We start from the raw sequence: 15,351 nt of genomic DNA, 5'->3' as shown, positions 1-15,351 counted from the left end.
TACTGCTCCTGTTAGCTGGTTTTAGGACCTCTAGAGGTCCTGGCAGGTTTATTCTCTTTTTGTTCAGGAGATCCTCTGGGATGTTTTGCCTTGACGGGATGGGACTGAGAGAGACGCTCAGCTTCCCCTTCCCCACTCTGCTCTAACACTCCATGCTGTGCGCAGTGCCTTCAGCAGGGCAAATCACTGAAAACAATAGAAAAAAATAATCGTCCGAGGCGGGAAAGGCTCTGCCGGGGGGCTTCGCCGCCGGATCTCCTCTCGGAGAGCGGACGGGAGCCGATCGAAGCCGCGCGGAGCCGCCCCGTCGACAAAAGAGCCGAGGCAGCCCCGCATGGAGCAGCCCAGCTCGGCGGCAAGGTAAACCTCCGGCCGCACCAACGCACCCGGGGGGAGCAGCGCTGCGCAGCGCCGGGCGAGACCCGCCCTCCCGCCGACCTCCCGAGCACGGCCGTCCCGTGACGGCAGCGGCACCGGGGCGCGGGCACGGCGGGCGGGACGCGGGCGGCAGCGGGGCGGACGGCGGCGGGTTCGGCTCCCCCCGGGCGTGGCGGCGGTTGGTTTCTCCTGGCAGCGGAGGCAGGGCCAGGCGCGGGGAGGTGGGCGCGGAGTTAGCGGCGGCGGCGCGGAGTTGGCTGCGGGCGCGGGGCGGGAGCGGCGGCAGGAGGTGAGCGCTGGAGCTGCGGGACGGGGCCGCGGGACGGCTCCTCGGGCGGCACTCCGCGGAGCAGAGCGGGCAGCCCGGGACGGGAGAGGCGGTGGGCGGCTGGCGCCTTTCGCTCCTCTTTGTGCTCCGCGCGCCGCGATCGGGGAGGAACTCTGTCGGAGGGGCCACGTGTGGCGGGCGGGGGGCGAGGCGCGGAGCCGCGCTGCCTTCTCGATTTGCCCCCGTGCCGCGGCTCTCTCTCCCCGCGGGAAGCGGAGCGCGGCCGCGTGCGCTCGGCGGGGAAAGTTTGGTCCCGGGCCGAAGCGCCGCCTGCCCGCGGGGCGGGCGCGATGCCGGGGCGCGAGGCCGAGCGGCGCGGCGCGCTGTGCCTGGGGCTGCTCTTGCAAGCCCTGCTGGGCTGCGGCTCGGCGCAGCCGCCCGCCGCCTGCCCGGCCCCCTGCGAGTGTTCGGAGGCGGCTAAGACGGTGAAGTGCGTGAACAAGAACCTGACGGAGGTGCCGCCCGACCTGCCGCCCTACGTGCGCAACCTCTTCATCACCGGCAACCGCCTGGACCGCCTGCCCGCCGGCGCGCTGTCCGCCCCGCGCCTGGCCGAGCTGGGAAGCCTCAACCTGAGCGGCAACCACCTGCGGGCCGTGGAGGCCGGCGCCCTTGCCGCCCTGCCCGCCCTGCGACAGCTGGACCTCGGCGGCAACCCGCTGGCGGAGCTCAGCCCGCTGGCCTTCGGGCGGGCCGGCCCGCTGGAGGAGTTGGCCCTGCGCGGGGCCCTGCGGAAGCAGGACGCACTCCTTGGCCTGGCCGCCCTGCTGCAGGCCGGGGCCCTGCGCAACCTCAGCCGCCTGGAGCTGGCCGACAACGGGCTGCTGCTGCTGCCCGCCGGCATGCTGGGCGCGCTGCCCGCCCTGCGGCACCTAGACCTCAGCAACAACTCGCTGGTGGGGCTGCGGAACGTCTCCTTCCAGGGGCTGGTTCGTCTGCAGAGCCTCAACCTCAGTGACAACTCGCTGGGAGTGCTGCGGAACGGCACCCTGGCCCAGTGGCGCGAGCTGCCCGCCCTGCGGCGCATCAGCCTCAGCCGCAACACCTGGGTGTGCGACTGTGCCATCGAGGACATGGTGGCCTGGCTGAAGGAGAGCGACCAGGTGGAGAGCAAGGAGGCCCTGAGCTGCGCCTTCCCCGAGAAGATGGCGGGCAGAGCCCTGCTGAAGCTCAACGTGTCAGAGCTCAACTGCTCCACGCCCGTGGACGTGCCCTCCCAGCTACAGACTTCCTACGTCTTCTTAGGGATAGTCTTGGCTCTCATCGGGGCAATTTTCCTCCTGGTTTTGTACTTGAACCGAAAAGGAATCAAAAAGTGGATGCACAACATCAGAGATGCCTGCAGGGATCACATGGAGGGATATCACTACAGGTACGAGATCAACGCCGACCCCAGGTTAACAAACCTCAGCTCCAACTCAGACGTCTGACAGCGCCGCGGCAGTGGCCGTGCACCATAGCTATGCATGACATATAGACTGATGCTTCGCCCTCATGCTCGCTTCCCTCTCCCCAGAGAAATCTTGGACGTGCTTGCAGCATGAAGGGGGGGGATATGCCTCTGTGCGTTGCTCATTGCCATCCTCCCTTTATTCCGAGACGCCGGGCAGCTGCGCATGGTGTTGCACTGTACGCAAGAAACAAGCTGCTACTTCTCCTCTTCCTTACCAGTTCTCATGGTGGGAAATTTTTTCAAGATCTCAAAAAAAGAAAAGGATACTGTGCTACAAAGCCACCGGAGTTTATAACAAATACCTATACACACACAATTATCATTCAACAAAATCTGCCTCAACTTTTTGAGAAAAACGTTATAATCCTCTGTGCCAGTTTTAAACCTTGTATATCTGAATTGTGATGACAATGTTTCCATTTCATAGACTTAGCTTGGGATTTAGAAAAACAAAAAAAAATCCTTTTAACAAGTCCTCTGTTACAAAGAAGGAAATCAAATAGTGGGCATGCACAAATACTTCATAGTTTAACGTGTTAGGACATTATAGTCTCAGTAAATCACTTACTATTTTGTACTGTAATTTTTGATTGCAGTTTACCTGACAATGGATTTTTTTTCTATACATAAACTGCATCTAAACTCCATTTGAACTGTTCAATTCAATAAACACTCTTGCAAGAACTTGTGTGGAAGTTTCCTGTTTAATGAGAAATGTATGGACATCTAAGAATGTTAATAACTTTATGGGCTCTGGAGTAATAGCCCTTCGGCAGTACTCCGAATAAAATATTGTACATGTGTAGCTTTGAGATATAAATGTTGATGATGGTTTTGTGATGTACACTTTAAGAATTACACTGATTACGACGAGAGTGGTTCCACTTGGCACAAAAGCCCTGGTCTGCTCTCTTGAGACAACTGCAAAACGTCAGGATGGATGCGAGGGTTCTGTCTAGCTGGGAAGGTACAAGCTGAATTTACATTAGGTTTTCTCAACCATATTGAAAAACATGCAGATTAAATTGTGGAGTTTGGTAAGCTAAAGAAAATTGTACCTGAATGGAATTGTTTTTTTATAAAAGACACACTTGCAGATTCTGATTGAAATTGGACGCAGCTCAGTCGGTGAGCTTCAGACTTGTAAATCAGTGCAGCACTTGGTAAATTAAGTGCTTACTGTTTCATTTAAAACTCTCAATGCAGTCCTTTAGTGATTACATTGAGTAACTTGATGGAGCTTACATTTATCTTTAAACTTCTAGCAGGTACATTCAAGAATTGTATTATTTCTCATGCTTATTACTTGCTTGGGAATGTTTTGTCATGTAAATATATGAAGCATGCAAAGAAAAACTTGAAAAATGCATCAATAAGTAATTCTGGTGGCTTATCAAAAGGTTAACAAGAACCTTTCAAACACCACCAATAATTAATGCACTTTTTCTAATACATTCATAAGTTCTTGACGAAAAATGTACACCGAGTGTGAAAGTGTAATGTAAGTTGGTACATTTCAGTACAGTGGTGGAGCTTTTCTCGTGGTCACTGTTACTGGAAGCTCTCAAGAATCTCTAAAATATTACGAGTTAGCTGCTAATTTCCTTCATTTTCAAAAGTTACAGTATTTCTCATAGATACTCACCTTTTGGTAAGAGCTCATAAATATAAAACAGTCCTCAAGGTATCAGAAGAAATGTAATCTGGGCATCACTATTATTCAAATGTGTTTTTCTCTCCTTGTAGCTTCAGACACTGTCAGAGCAAGTAGCACAAGTTGGTTCAGACTAATTTTCTATTGCTTTAAATAGGCTTTATTCAATACCAGCTATTTTTTTAATGTGCTTTTATACACTTGCCCTCAAAAGTAATAAAGAATATTAAGTACAATTAATATTTTGATAAATCTATGTATTCTACAACTGATGTGAGTTAGCGATAGCCTGTTTCTGCTGGTGTAATTTAAATGTATGAGCAATACCTGAATAACAGCATCTGAACTTAAGTTTGTGGATTCTTAAATTGCTGGCCTGAATGTTAGCTGCACATAATTTAAGGATAGTGTAAAAAGCCCAGTGTGGTTAATTATTACTGTGCAACTATGCATACTGTTCATACTTAGCATACATACAATAGTCCATGCAACAAGGTAGAGGTTACAGTAGCTGTGCAGTGTGTCGTGTATTTTGGAGATTATCAGCTTACACTCATCTGTACAGTACCAAGAGGAGAAAAGCGACATCCTTGCTCCTGTAGTATTGTGGACAAAATGTGTACAACCATGCCATTTCTTGGGCAGTGTCCTGGTTTTGGTAACATGCTTTCAAGTAACTGCAGTAGAAACCTATTATTTATAGTGTGTTAATGTAATAAACATGCATTTATGGAACTGTGTAAGGTTAGGCAATGACTTGAATCGCAGTCTGTCACCAATGGACTGAGTATTTGTATAGTGAGCAAGTGTAACTGTTGTACCACACTTCTTATTCTAAAGATAATTATTATTTTTGTATCATAGAATGTCTTTGTGATAGAGTTTTATTAGAGACTTGGTGATGGCTACTTTAAAATACTCCTTTCCCGCTTGCTTACATGTACATTTAATTAAGATGTAACAGTAAGCATGTGTCAATATTGTGTTGGATAACATTCTCCTGCAGTGTTTGGCTGACAGTGAATGCCTTGGTGTTCTGTACAATGCATTTGTTCTTAAACCCCTTCTATAAACAGTGCTTGAAATCTGTTATCCCTTCCTATTACAAAATAGGTATGGTGGTACTCGGAAGACATTTAAAAAATAGCTTCCAAAGTGCTTCAGAGCTTGGTTTAAAAGTATATATTTAAAATAACATCAATTTAAGGATTCTTCTGAAGCACATTTTATAATCCTATTCTGCTTTGACACTTAAAACATCAATTGATTACTATTTCTAGAGCAGCTTAATTAGCCAGGCTGTTTTATTCATACATTCTTCAATAAAACACGTGCAGTACTAAATGCCTCTAAAATGTGTTTTGTATACATGAAACCCCAGAGTTCTCCGTGGTGCAGTTGTCATTGATGTTTCATGGAAAACATAACGCAAATCTGCAGGGAAGGCAACACAAGTAAGAAGCAAAAATGAGGGATTATCCAAGGGTCAGCTGCCCTCTTAAAACTAGTTGTAGTTGTAATGAGCCCAAAACTTCCTCAGAGGAATAGTGCAAGGGTTTGAAGTAGATCTAATGCATTTTGTTTAAATATTTTCACTAAGCACTGTTGCCAATTACACAAGAAAATTTTCTAAGTCTTCCTTTAAGCTCAATGTTAGCTCACCTGATGTATTTTACTCTCAGCAAGCCAAAATATTCCGAATATTTTTTTACATGCAAAAATTAATTTGAAGCTATATGTAAGTACTTTAAATCTTTTTGTTCTGGGTGATTTACCTTTCAGGAACTGGTGGCATTCCCCAGCGACACGCTGTCTGGTGAAGCAGCTTGCTCAGACTCGTGTTCGGTTGTTGACTGAGATGTTGCTAAAGACAGGCATGACAAAATATTCACAGTACAACTGCACTAAGATCCCAACTCATTATTCTACCTGCATTTTTCCCCATGGTATACTCTGCTCTTTATGCATCTACGTAATTTCTTCTTTGCCTCATTTTCCCAAGAAGTCCATTAAAAGGAGCATGATAAATCTGCATGGGTAGAGAAATCATTCTGACTGCATCTGTATCTGTGATTTAGCATCTTCATTTCCCTTTATCTTAGCATGAAAAAGAGCCTTTTTCAAGGTGGATAGAGTAAAATCTGATATGAACTTTAGCAGCTGAATGTTGAAGAACCATTCATTCTGAGCATGTGATGAAGGAAAAAAGCATTTGGTAAAAAAAACATTTCAGTTTCAAGCTTCCAAATGGCATTTATATTTTTAAGAGAAAGTTGAAGGGAGAAGCTTATAAGGCGAAAAGTTAACAGCACTGAAAATCTCAACACCATTGCCAGGCAAAATCACTGACTGATTTTGTCTTTTATGTTGAGGTCATATTTTATGGATATGGCTCTAATTTCCCTTGTTGCTATAAATAGAAATTTTGCTATCAGGCAAAGTCACATCCTATAATATTTGTAATGCAAGTATTTCTAGTGTGCATTTTTTTGTGGGATATAATCGACGGTGGAATTCAATTTGGTGTCTGCTGATTTAATAATGGCTAGATCAGGCCCACTACATAATGCTCTGGTTTTGTAAACGTCTGTCTACTAGTTGCAAAGCCCTTGACTTGAAATCAAACAGCGAAAGCCCACCAAGGCAGAGGGGAAGGCAGTCTGCTTAGGGAGTATGACATTTATTAGATATTCCATACATGCTCAGAGAACAGACGTAAACCTTGCAGGAGCCAAGGGTCCTTTGCTGATGCAGAAGTAAGTGTGTTACGGTGACTTCTTGAGATAATCGAGCAGCAGCAGGAAAGTGGTGCCTTCTACCAGTACATAGCAGCACTCCTCTCCCAGCTTGGAAAAAAAAAAAACAATAACATAGGGCTTATCAAAGTACAAACACAGGTTTGCAGTATATGTGCATCTTTAAAAAATAATTTTGCTTTCTCAACAGTGTTACAATTTTCCACGTTGTTACATCCTTGGAAAATCTTGCTATGCCAGAAGTCATCTGTAGAGTAGGAAAAGCTTGAAATCAGGCTTGCGTTCCCAATCTTATCCTAAGTAGAAGTAGGGAACTATTAAAATAATTTAAATGGTGCTCTAGGCACTATTTGTATTTCAGTAATCTACTACTTGCAATTACTTACATTTTTCAAAATGTTCATTAGACAGCTTTTCCTTCCTGATGACAGAATAACAAAATAACAGAACATATTTGTTTCCTAGTAATTATGCATGAAAGCATCCAAATAAATTAGCAAATGTTTCAGTGTGTAGAGTGATGAAAATGTTAGAAATCTATCTAGCATTCTAGAATATTGCACTACTCTCGAAATTTTAGACATGCAAGATACTGCAGTGAATTTCTCAAATTGAAGCGGTATTTCATAATTAAAATGATACTTCAGTAAAAGTAAAATGTATACCAGATAACTTATAAATGATATGTGTTCAGTGTGCTAATTTAATTCTTGTAAATCCTTGTAGATATTGAGATCCTTTCTGTCATTTTCTTTATAGCTCAAACTAATTATTGTACTGTGAATTTGCATGACACAATAGTGGAAAAGCAACTTCCATCTAGATAGCACAATTATTTTCTTAGAAAGAAATTTAATCAACTAATTTAAGGGATTGTGGTTTAATCACTTAATATTTTGGACATAATATAATAGCATTTTTTGTTAAAATATGCCATATTGACTTGCAAGATGGGTGCAGATTCTAAATTTAACAGTGATGGACTTTTATTTTTCTTGATGTCTGAATCAAAATGTATTTTAAAGTCTTCAAATATGTATTTATGTAGTGAAATACAGAGGCAGTCTTATTGACGGCATGAATTTTATGAGTGTGATGGAACTATTAAAGGAAAGCGTTGCTGAAACAAACTGAAGGATAAAAAACAGCAGTATGGAGGCAAACTATCTTCTTCAACTTCTTTTAATGCAAGTATTTAGATTGTTACTATATGGAAATTTAAAAGAATGAATGCTTCTTTTTATCTTAGATAGCTATTGCGGACCTGTGAAATTCTAATAGGATAGAGCAACTTTATGGGGATGTCCCAAGAGCATACCTGGTGACTTGGTTGCCTGTAATCTAAGCTGTTTGCTGTTACTTTTTCATGTTGACAGAGACACCTAACAGGGTTGGATGTTTAGCTTGACAGGGAATTGGCTGATCTATCCCAGATTTTATCTTCGTATGGCTGATCTGCCTCAGTATCAGTCCACAGCCTACTTTAGCTACACCATTTGTTCCAGTGTAAATTTTGTCTGTGGCGTAGCCTGTACCTTTGCATGTGATTATATGGTATCTGCCTGCAATCATGGGCATTTATATAATAAAGAATCTATTTGTCAAATTGGCATTATCAAATATCACACAGATGTTTTCACAGAATCACAGAATGGCTCGGGTCAGACTGTAAAGGTCACCCAGTCCCAGCCCCCTGCCATGGTCAAGGCTGTCCTCCATCAGCTTAGGCTGTGCAGGGCCCACCCAACCTGGCCTTTAGTACCTCCAGGGATGATGGGACACCCACAGCTCTGGGCAGCTGTGCCAGCACCTCACTGCCCTCGAGTAAAGACCTTCTTTCTCACATCTAAACTGATTTTTCCCACTTTCAGTTTAAAGTCGTTCCCCCTTATCCTATCACTACTAGACTGTAAAAAAGCGCTCCCTTCAATACTGGAATACTGCAGTGAGGTCTCCTCAGGGCCTTCTCTTCCCCAAGCTAAACAAGCCCAACTCTCTCAGCCTTTCTTTGTATGAGAGGTGTTCCAGCTCTCTATCCACCTCATTTTGTATATAAACATATACATAATGTAAATGTAGGAGACTGAAGAGTAGGAAGGTCTGAGTGCCACCGACCACTTTCTGTTGGCTGGTTATAGGTGCCTGACTTTTCCCACATGCTGCACAGGGGTGTCAGGCACCCACATGAAGCCTTGGAGGAACTCTGGGTCTCGTACCTCACCTTGCTGTGCATCTCATGCTGGTGTTGATGGCTGTGCAGATTGGTGCTGAGCAGACCAGGCTTTCTAAAGACTGACATTTTCAAAAGGAGTAGGGTCTGCTTTCAAAGTACTTTAAGGGGATTAAAGGCAAGTGTTTGGTATATACTTGAGTGACACTGAAAATACTTCTAAGAGCTTTTAAGATTCCCTAGTCTTTGCCCTCTGATGTTTTTTTGATTCAGTGAGATCTCCTTAATGCTTCTGTGCAGAATATCCCCTCATCCAGCTGATGATCAGAGAATTGGGTCCAACACCTGGCTCCACACAGCACCACACAAAATTCATCCGTGTCTGAGAGCACTGTCCAAACACAGTGCCTGTGCCCATCGCCCTTTGGTGCAGACCCTGTCCCGAACCCCCAGCTGCCCCTCCCCTGACACAGCTCCATGCCGTTCTCCCGGGCCCCGTCGCTGTCACAGAGAGCAGACCTCAGCACTGCCCCTCCGCTCCCTGCGAGGAACTGCGGCCGCCATGAGATCTTAATCATCTGTAAGCTAAATACTGTTTTTTCAGTCACATCTGTGTTGTGCCAAACTTGATCACCTTGGTAAGCAAAGACAAAATTCCTGTGAATGAAGTTAAATAAAATCAAATCTTGAAGGTTTCTCACTAATCAAATTAACATAGGTGATGTCTGTTATGCTTTCACGCAGGATTTCTCTTGTCCTATTTGCCCTTTTCCATTCAGTTTTCCAACACACCAGAAGCTCCCATGGCAGCCCAGAGGCGCACTCTGATTCTAATTTCCCCTACTGAAAAAGAACATTTTAGTTTGAGAAGACAATCTAGAAAAAAAGAAGAAAAAAAAAACTTGCAGAAACAGTGCTCAAACTTTTCTGACACCCAGGATAGTAAAATGGCACTGAAAATAGCTCTGCTAACGTAGCCTTCATTTGTCAGAAATCCTACATATGCAGAAAGAGAAGGAGTGCTGAATTTGCAGTACAGATGTATGTGCTATATAAGTGGATGAGGAGACCTGGCACAACAGCTCACTGAAGTGTGGCTCCAGGCTCTCCTCCTCACAGCCTTCACACACCTCAAGAACCTCAAGAAGGGCTCAGGTGGGTTTGGAATAGGCATAAGCAGGCCATAGTGATCCGTATTGGTGCAAAGGTGATTTTTCAGGCACATTAACAAAGAAATTCCAGTGCTTGTAAGTCTTAACACAGAAGCAAACTAGCTATTATAAGCCTGGTTTCATAACTTATCTGTAAAAACAAAAAATGCTCTAAATTTGAATTTACAAGGAGCAGATGTCTTTCTGCAAGCTTGAGTGTAAATTCAGCAGGATTTCCAATTTAATCCAGGATATAATGACACAGAAATGTACTGTAAACAAAGGAATGACTTGTTTCTCCTGTAGCTCTGCAGGCTGTGGAGTGCACACTGTACAGAACAGCACAAGGTGTTGCACACTGCAGGTTTCCAGGGAGACAGTTACAATCCAGTAGGGGTTACTGTTGTTCTTAATAAAGACTGTAGATTTTGTGGTTTTAGAAATTTTCTGATCAAAATCACACAGATACCAGATAGATTTGATAAACGAAACCGAGTAATGTGATTTAACCTATTTCAAACAAGCACATATGATGCTGCAGTGTGCAAACTTACAGCAAATGATGTATCCAACAGCTAGAATTGTCTTTTTAAGCACTAAGAAAAGACTTCAAAGGGAGTATTAGTTGCTACAGACTGACCCTATCTTCTAGCAGCTGATACAGCAGGCAAGAGAGGGTGTTCGACAGAACAAATTGCATAAGACAGAAGGCCAGAAGCCTCATGTAATGTCAGCTGTTTCTACACTCACAGAGAAATGATGTGGCAACAGTAAGGATACTGATGCAGAGGAAGACACTCCTTCTTTCAGAAGTTTCAAGTTATTTAGGTTTATTCAGAGTTTTATTTTGTTGGAGCTGTAGCCAGCTCACACATCAGCATATAACCTAGCTCAGTGGCAAATATCAGTACCAAGATGTGCTATACATTCTCTTTCCATTACAATTATGCTGCACTCCATGCCTCTCAGGCATACCTCAAGCAGTAGTTGTTCTCTCCTTCCCTCCCAAGAGGAATGTGTGCTGTCCAAGGGACAGCCTCTGCTGCATGTTCTGGAAGGAAGCCGTAAGCAAGTTCAAGCACCTTGTACCTATCACAGAAGGCTGATTAGCTGTGTAATATTACCTAATTCCTGGAGGAATAAGTTCCTTTGGAAAGTCTGCTGCTTTTTTGGAGAATGTTTTGTCTCCTGTGCAAAAAGCCTTTTGTCTCTATCAGGAGAAAAAGTTCAGTGAGACACATTCTTCTCCTCTTTAATTTAGTCCTATGTGTTCATCTTTCCAAAGGAATATAGTTTTCTTTCGCATTGCAAAATAGAACATAAGTTGCTCATAAATTTGGTGAGGCCCATAGGAAAATAGTTGTTTAGAAACAGTGATAAAATATGGAACGCTAAGCTTTGTATTGTGCAGGGCCATACCTAGAGCTGCCATCTCCTACTGGCTGTGTCCCTCTCTCCTCCCACCAAAACCACTCTTCATACCTGCCAAACCTTTATCTCAGGTTGGAGGAGACAGGAAGTCTCTAACTCAAAGCTGCCAACCAGCCGCTTCTCCCCTTGTGTTGGTGCTGCAGAGAGCCATTGCACACAGAAGGCTTATTCCCAGCTGTGGTTGCGGCTTATCAGAGCAGCTCATGCTGCCCGAGCCTACCCTGTGAGCCAGTTGGTATCCCAGCCACACAAGTTTCATCTCTTTCACTTTCTTTAAAATAAAAGGGGAAAATATCCACATCCCACACCCTTTTGTTCTTCATATCTTCATCTCGTAAAGATACAAGTAAATAAAACTCATTTTACACATTTTCAAATTCTACACAGAATCATTAACATTGGAAAAGATCTCTAAGATCACCTAATCCAACCACAACACCTACCATGCCCACTAACTGTGTCCCTCAGTGCCACATCCACACAGTTCTTGAATACCTCCAGGATAGTGACTCCACCACCTCCCCAGGCAGCCTGTGCCACTACCTCACCACTGTTCCTGAGAGTATCAACACACTTGTGTGTGTATATATGCATTGTACATATATACACACACATTTACATTACACATTTTAAAACGTATTAATTTTTACTGGTTTTATATATGAATGAAAACACATGCTCCCTGTCCTCAGGTGAGGCTGGACATGCAGTTCTTGGGAGAAATTAATATTTCAGTTTTACGTTCAGGCTTTTGTGGTTTTTTTTGTTTTGTTTTGATCTTTTTTTTTTTTTTTGGAAAAAGAAATAATAAATCTTAAGCCTTAGAGCTCATAATTGCAGTAAAGTTTTGTAATAACCATTTCTGAGAACGGGAATGGTAGTGCAGGTTCACATGGCAATTTTTAGCATCCATTATATCTTGTGAGTAGCTTTAGAATTTGTAACTTGTAAAACAGTCAGAGAGAAGCCTATCCTGGGTGACTAGTTTAGCACAAAACACTCCCTTGCCTCCTCTTGGTTTTTATTGCTTCTTCAGCACCGAGATGCTGCCAATATTTTGACATTTTTTTCCTTCTAAAAATCTGTGTAGCTCTGTGTGACTGTGTGCCTTCAGAGAAAAAGAGCAAGGGATTGGGATATTCTAGCATTTTCTTGTCAAAACAAAGACAGGATAATTACCAGGAAACAATATAATTTGCCAGTAGGAGAGCAGGTATGCCTGATATGAGTATTTATGCTCGGAGGACAAGTATCAGCATGGTTACTGCTTTATTTGGGCATAGCATTTTGTAACTGGAAAAGGTGAGTTTCAGTTTTCAAGTGTGACAGAGGAGCAAGGTACCTATCTCCAAATGTGATTTCGAGACGCGTTGCTCTTACCTTGCATTACCCTGGTGCTGGGAGGTGGAGAATAGTACTCAGTTGAGGGCTTCTTGTTAAGGACCAAGAAAGCCATGCCATCTTTCCTGGAGACTGAATCCCAGAATCCCAACAGGGCTGCGGCTGGCATGGACCTCTAGGTCCAGCTGGCCCAGTCGCTGCTCAAGCAGGAACGCCAAGGGCAGGATACCCAGGCCTGTGTCCAGGTGGCTTCTGAAGATCTCCAAGAAGACTCCACTCTGGAAGGAGAGACTGCACCCCTGAGCAGATGTGCCCAGCCCCTCTGCTGTCTCTTAATTTACCTTCTGCTCAGACCTAAGTCCCCATTGAGGAAGATAGCAGTGAAGGGGGTAATGAGCTTTTTTAAAATAAATAAATAGATTAAAATATCAAGACAAGAAGACCTTGCAGAAACCTCTGAAGGATGCTATGATGCAGTACATCTCAAGGGCTGTAGGTAGTTTGCTGTAATGTATTTGTATCAAAGTAACAAAAATACGAACAGCGAACTGCTTATCTTTCATTAATTTTCTTTCATATGCTTCCAAATGTGCTAATTTTATGAAAAGACATCTGTTAGCTGTAGCAGATATTTATTCTGTACAGGAGCTGAGCACTTTGGAGCATGCAGTGGCACTTGCAAGCAGGCTTTGGAGTGAGGCAGTTATATACCTGCTCCTCATCATCCTTTTTTCCAGCCAGCTACCTCGCATTACCCTCCTCAAAGGAGCTGAAATTCCCAAGGTCCGTTTCTTGCTATGGAGCTGTAATAAGCTCTAGTGGGAGTTGGGCATGAAGGCAGAGCTCAGGAAGGCACCTCCAATTCCTAAAGCAGGAGTTTTCCCAGAGAAAATTCTTGCTCCTGGCAAGGAGGGCTTGTCCCAGACATCAGAACAACACAGGCACCAATCATTGCATTGTTCTTACACGTAAACAAGCTTTACAGCATCAGGAGACAGTTTAGTTTTCCCAAGTTTTTCATAATCATGCTCGGTAAATTTTGAATCTGTTCCAAAGGAAAACAGGTAGGCACACTCTCTTTGGATACTGTAGCTCAGTAAGATCTGTTCATGATCACATCACATCAATGGGCCTTTTTAATTCGGGAGTGGGGAAGACTTGGTGAGAACAGGTGACTCACGTAATTTTCTGTTCTGTGAGAGCAGAACTTCATTTGTCTCATAATTCTTCTGACTCATCACTAGAAAATGTTTAATACAATGAGCCGCTAGGCCCAATTGCTCATAGCTTCTTAGTAAAGTGAGAAGAGTATGCTCCTCTAATGGTGCCATTTCTGTCATTTTTTATGCATTTATATCACACAAGAGTCTCAGTGAATCCTAACATGCATCTTCTTGCACTACAGCAAAATATCCTTAAAAGTTTCATCACTGAGGTGGATGATTTGCTCACTGAATTATGACATAGATTTGCTTTCCATATGCATGTTTTAAACTTATATATAATATATAGATAATTGTATACACACAAAATTACACCTTCAGGAAAGACTGAAATAACTTCAGGATGTTGTGACTTATAGGAACATCTAATCCCATTTGTGGAATTTTTGCCTGTGGGCTCAGGACATAAGCAAACCATAATTCAAGCAATTGCACACCCCTGCTTTTGAAGTTCTCTGGAATATTCAGTCCTGGAACTTGAGTCTTGCCCATGCCCAGTCCTACAAACACAGCTTTTTGACAATCTTTAGGAAGAATGGGCTAAACACTTAAGCAGAAGGACAGTGCTCTGGGATCATGTAGAGTAGAGGTGGAGGAGGGACCACTTACAGTTTGTTGAGGTCATGAGGATATCAACTGCCAAAGTGCCAGAAGCCAAACAACCTTGCTTGGTCTGTAAGCAGACCTGTCAGTTAAAACCATAAAGTGGTTGGAATGGGATGGTGATTGTTCCCAGACTGGCTCCATGTGGTCTCCGAGGCTTGGAAAGGCAAGGCTTGGTCCTTCTGCAACTTGTCCTCTTCCTCATCCTCATGCACAGCAGGGAGCATCTGGGTTAGTTCAAAAGCTCCACAAGACTGCCACATCATACACTATATGGGTTTGGGAAATGGGAATTCTTCAGTGTGGGTTTTTCCAGATTCCTATGGCCCATATGAATACTTTACTGCTATACACTGTTATCTTGGAGCACTGTCAGAGAAGAAATCTCTAACAATTTTCACCTTCAGTTCCAAAATACTATATGAAAACCTTTCCTAAGTGATGAAACATGCAATGGACAGTTCATGTCTCATTAGTGTATATTCATTGCATTTTTCACAGGTAACATTTCTGAAGTATTTACTCAATTAAACTGTGAAGGCCGAGTTGTTATTTATATACATTCTGGACTGTTATTACTGATTTACATGTATTTTCATACATTTCTTTTTTTCATAAGCTAAACTTTATCATTAAAGAAAATCTAATAGTGAAATGGGATAAATTCCTCCTTCCCTCTTCTTCAGAGCTGTCTAGAGCACTATTAGCACAAGTTAGATCTCAATGCTCAGTGCAGTAATACTACCACAGTATGCATCTCCATGACTCCTTTGACTCCTTTTAAGCTCCTGCATAATTAGCTTACATTGATTAGTTAATGAATTAGCTTTCATTAATACCTTTCCTCTACAGTTACGGAGATC

The 15,351-nt window shown here is 43.6% G+C and overlaps 1 protein-coding gene across 1 annotated transcript; it reads left to right on the top strand.

Annotated features, from left to right (window-relative positions):
* The first annotated feature begins 615 nt into the window (after positions 1-615).
* TPBG (trophoblast glycoprotein) lies at positions 616-2,843 on the top strand. Its single transcript, XM_019613571.3, has one exon. The coding sequence runs from the start codon at positions 997-999 to the stop codon at positions 2,134-2,136; it is 1,140 nt and encodes a 379-aa protein (XP_019469116.2). The 5' UTR covers positions 616-996; the 3' UTR covers positions 2,137-2,843.
* Positions 2,844-15,351: the final 12,508 nt, after the last annotated feature.

This window comes from Meleagris gallopavo, chromosome 2 (assembly GCF_905368555.1).
Source record: "Meleagris gallopavo chromosome 2, MGAL_WU_HG_1.1, whole genome shotgun sequence".
In the NCBI taxonomy this organism is placed as follows: domain Eukaryota; kingdom Metazoa; phylum Chordata; class Aves; order Galliformes; family Phasianidae; genus Meleagris; species Meleagris gallopavo.
Note: the sequence above shows the minus strand (reverse complement) of the source record. Positions and strands in the feature narration are given on the sequence as shown.

What these genes read in the sequence shown, in the direction of transcription:
- TPBG (XM_019613571.3), top strand. Translation starts at nt 997, where the DNA reads ATGCCGGGGCGCGAGGCCGAGCGGCGCGGCGCGCTGTGCCTGGGGCTG.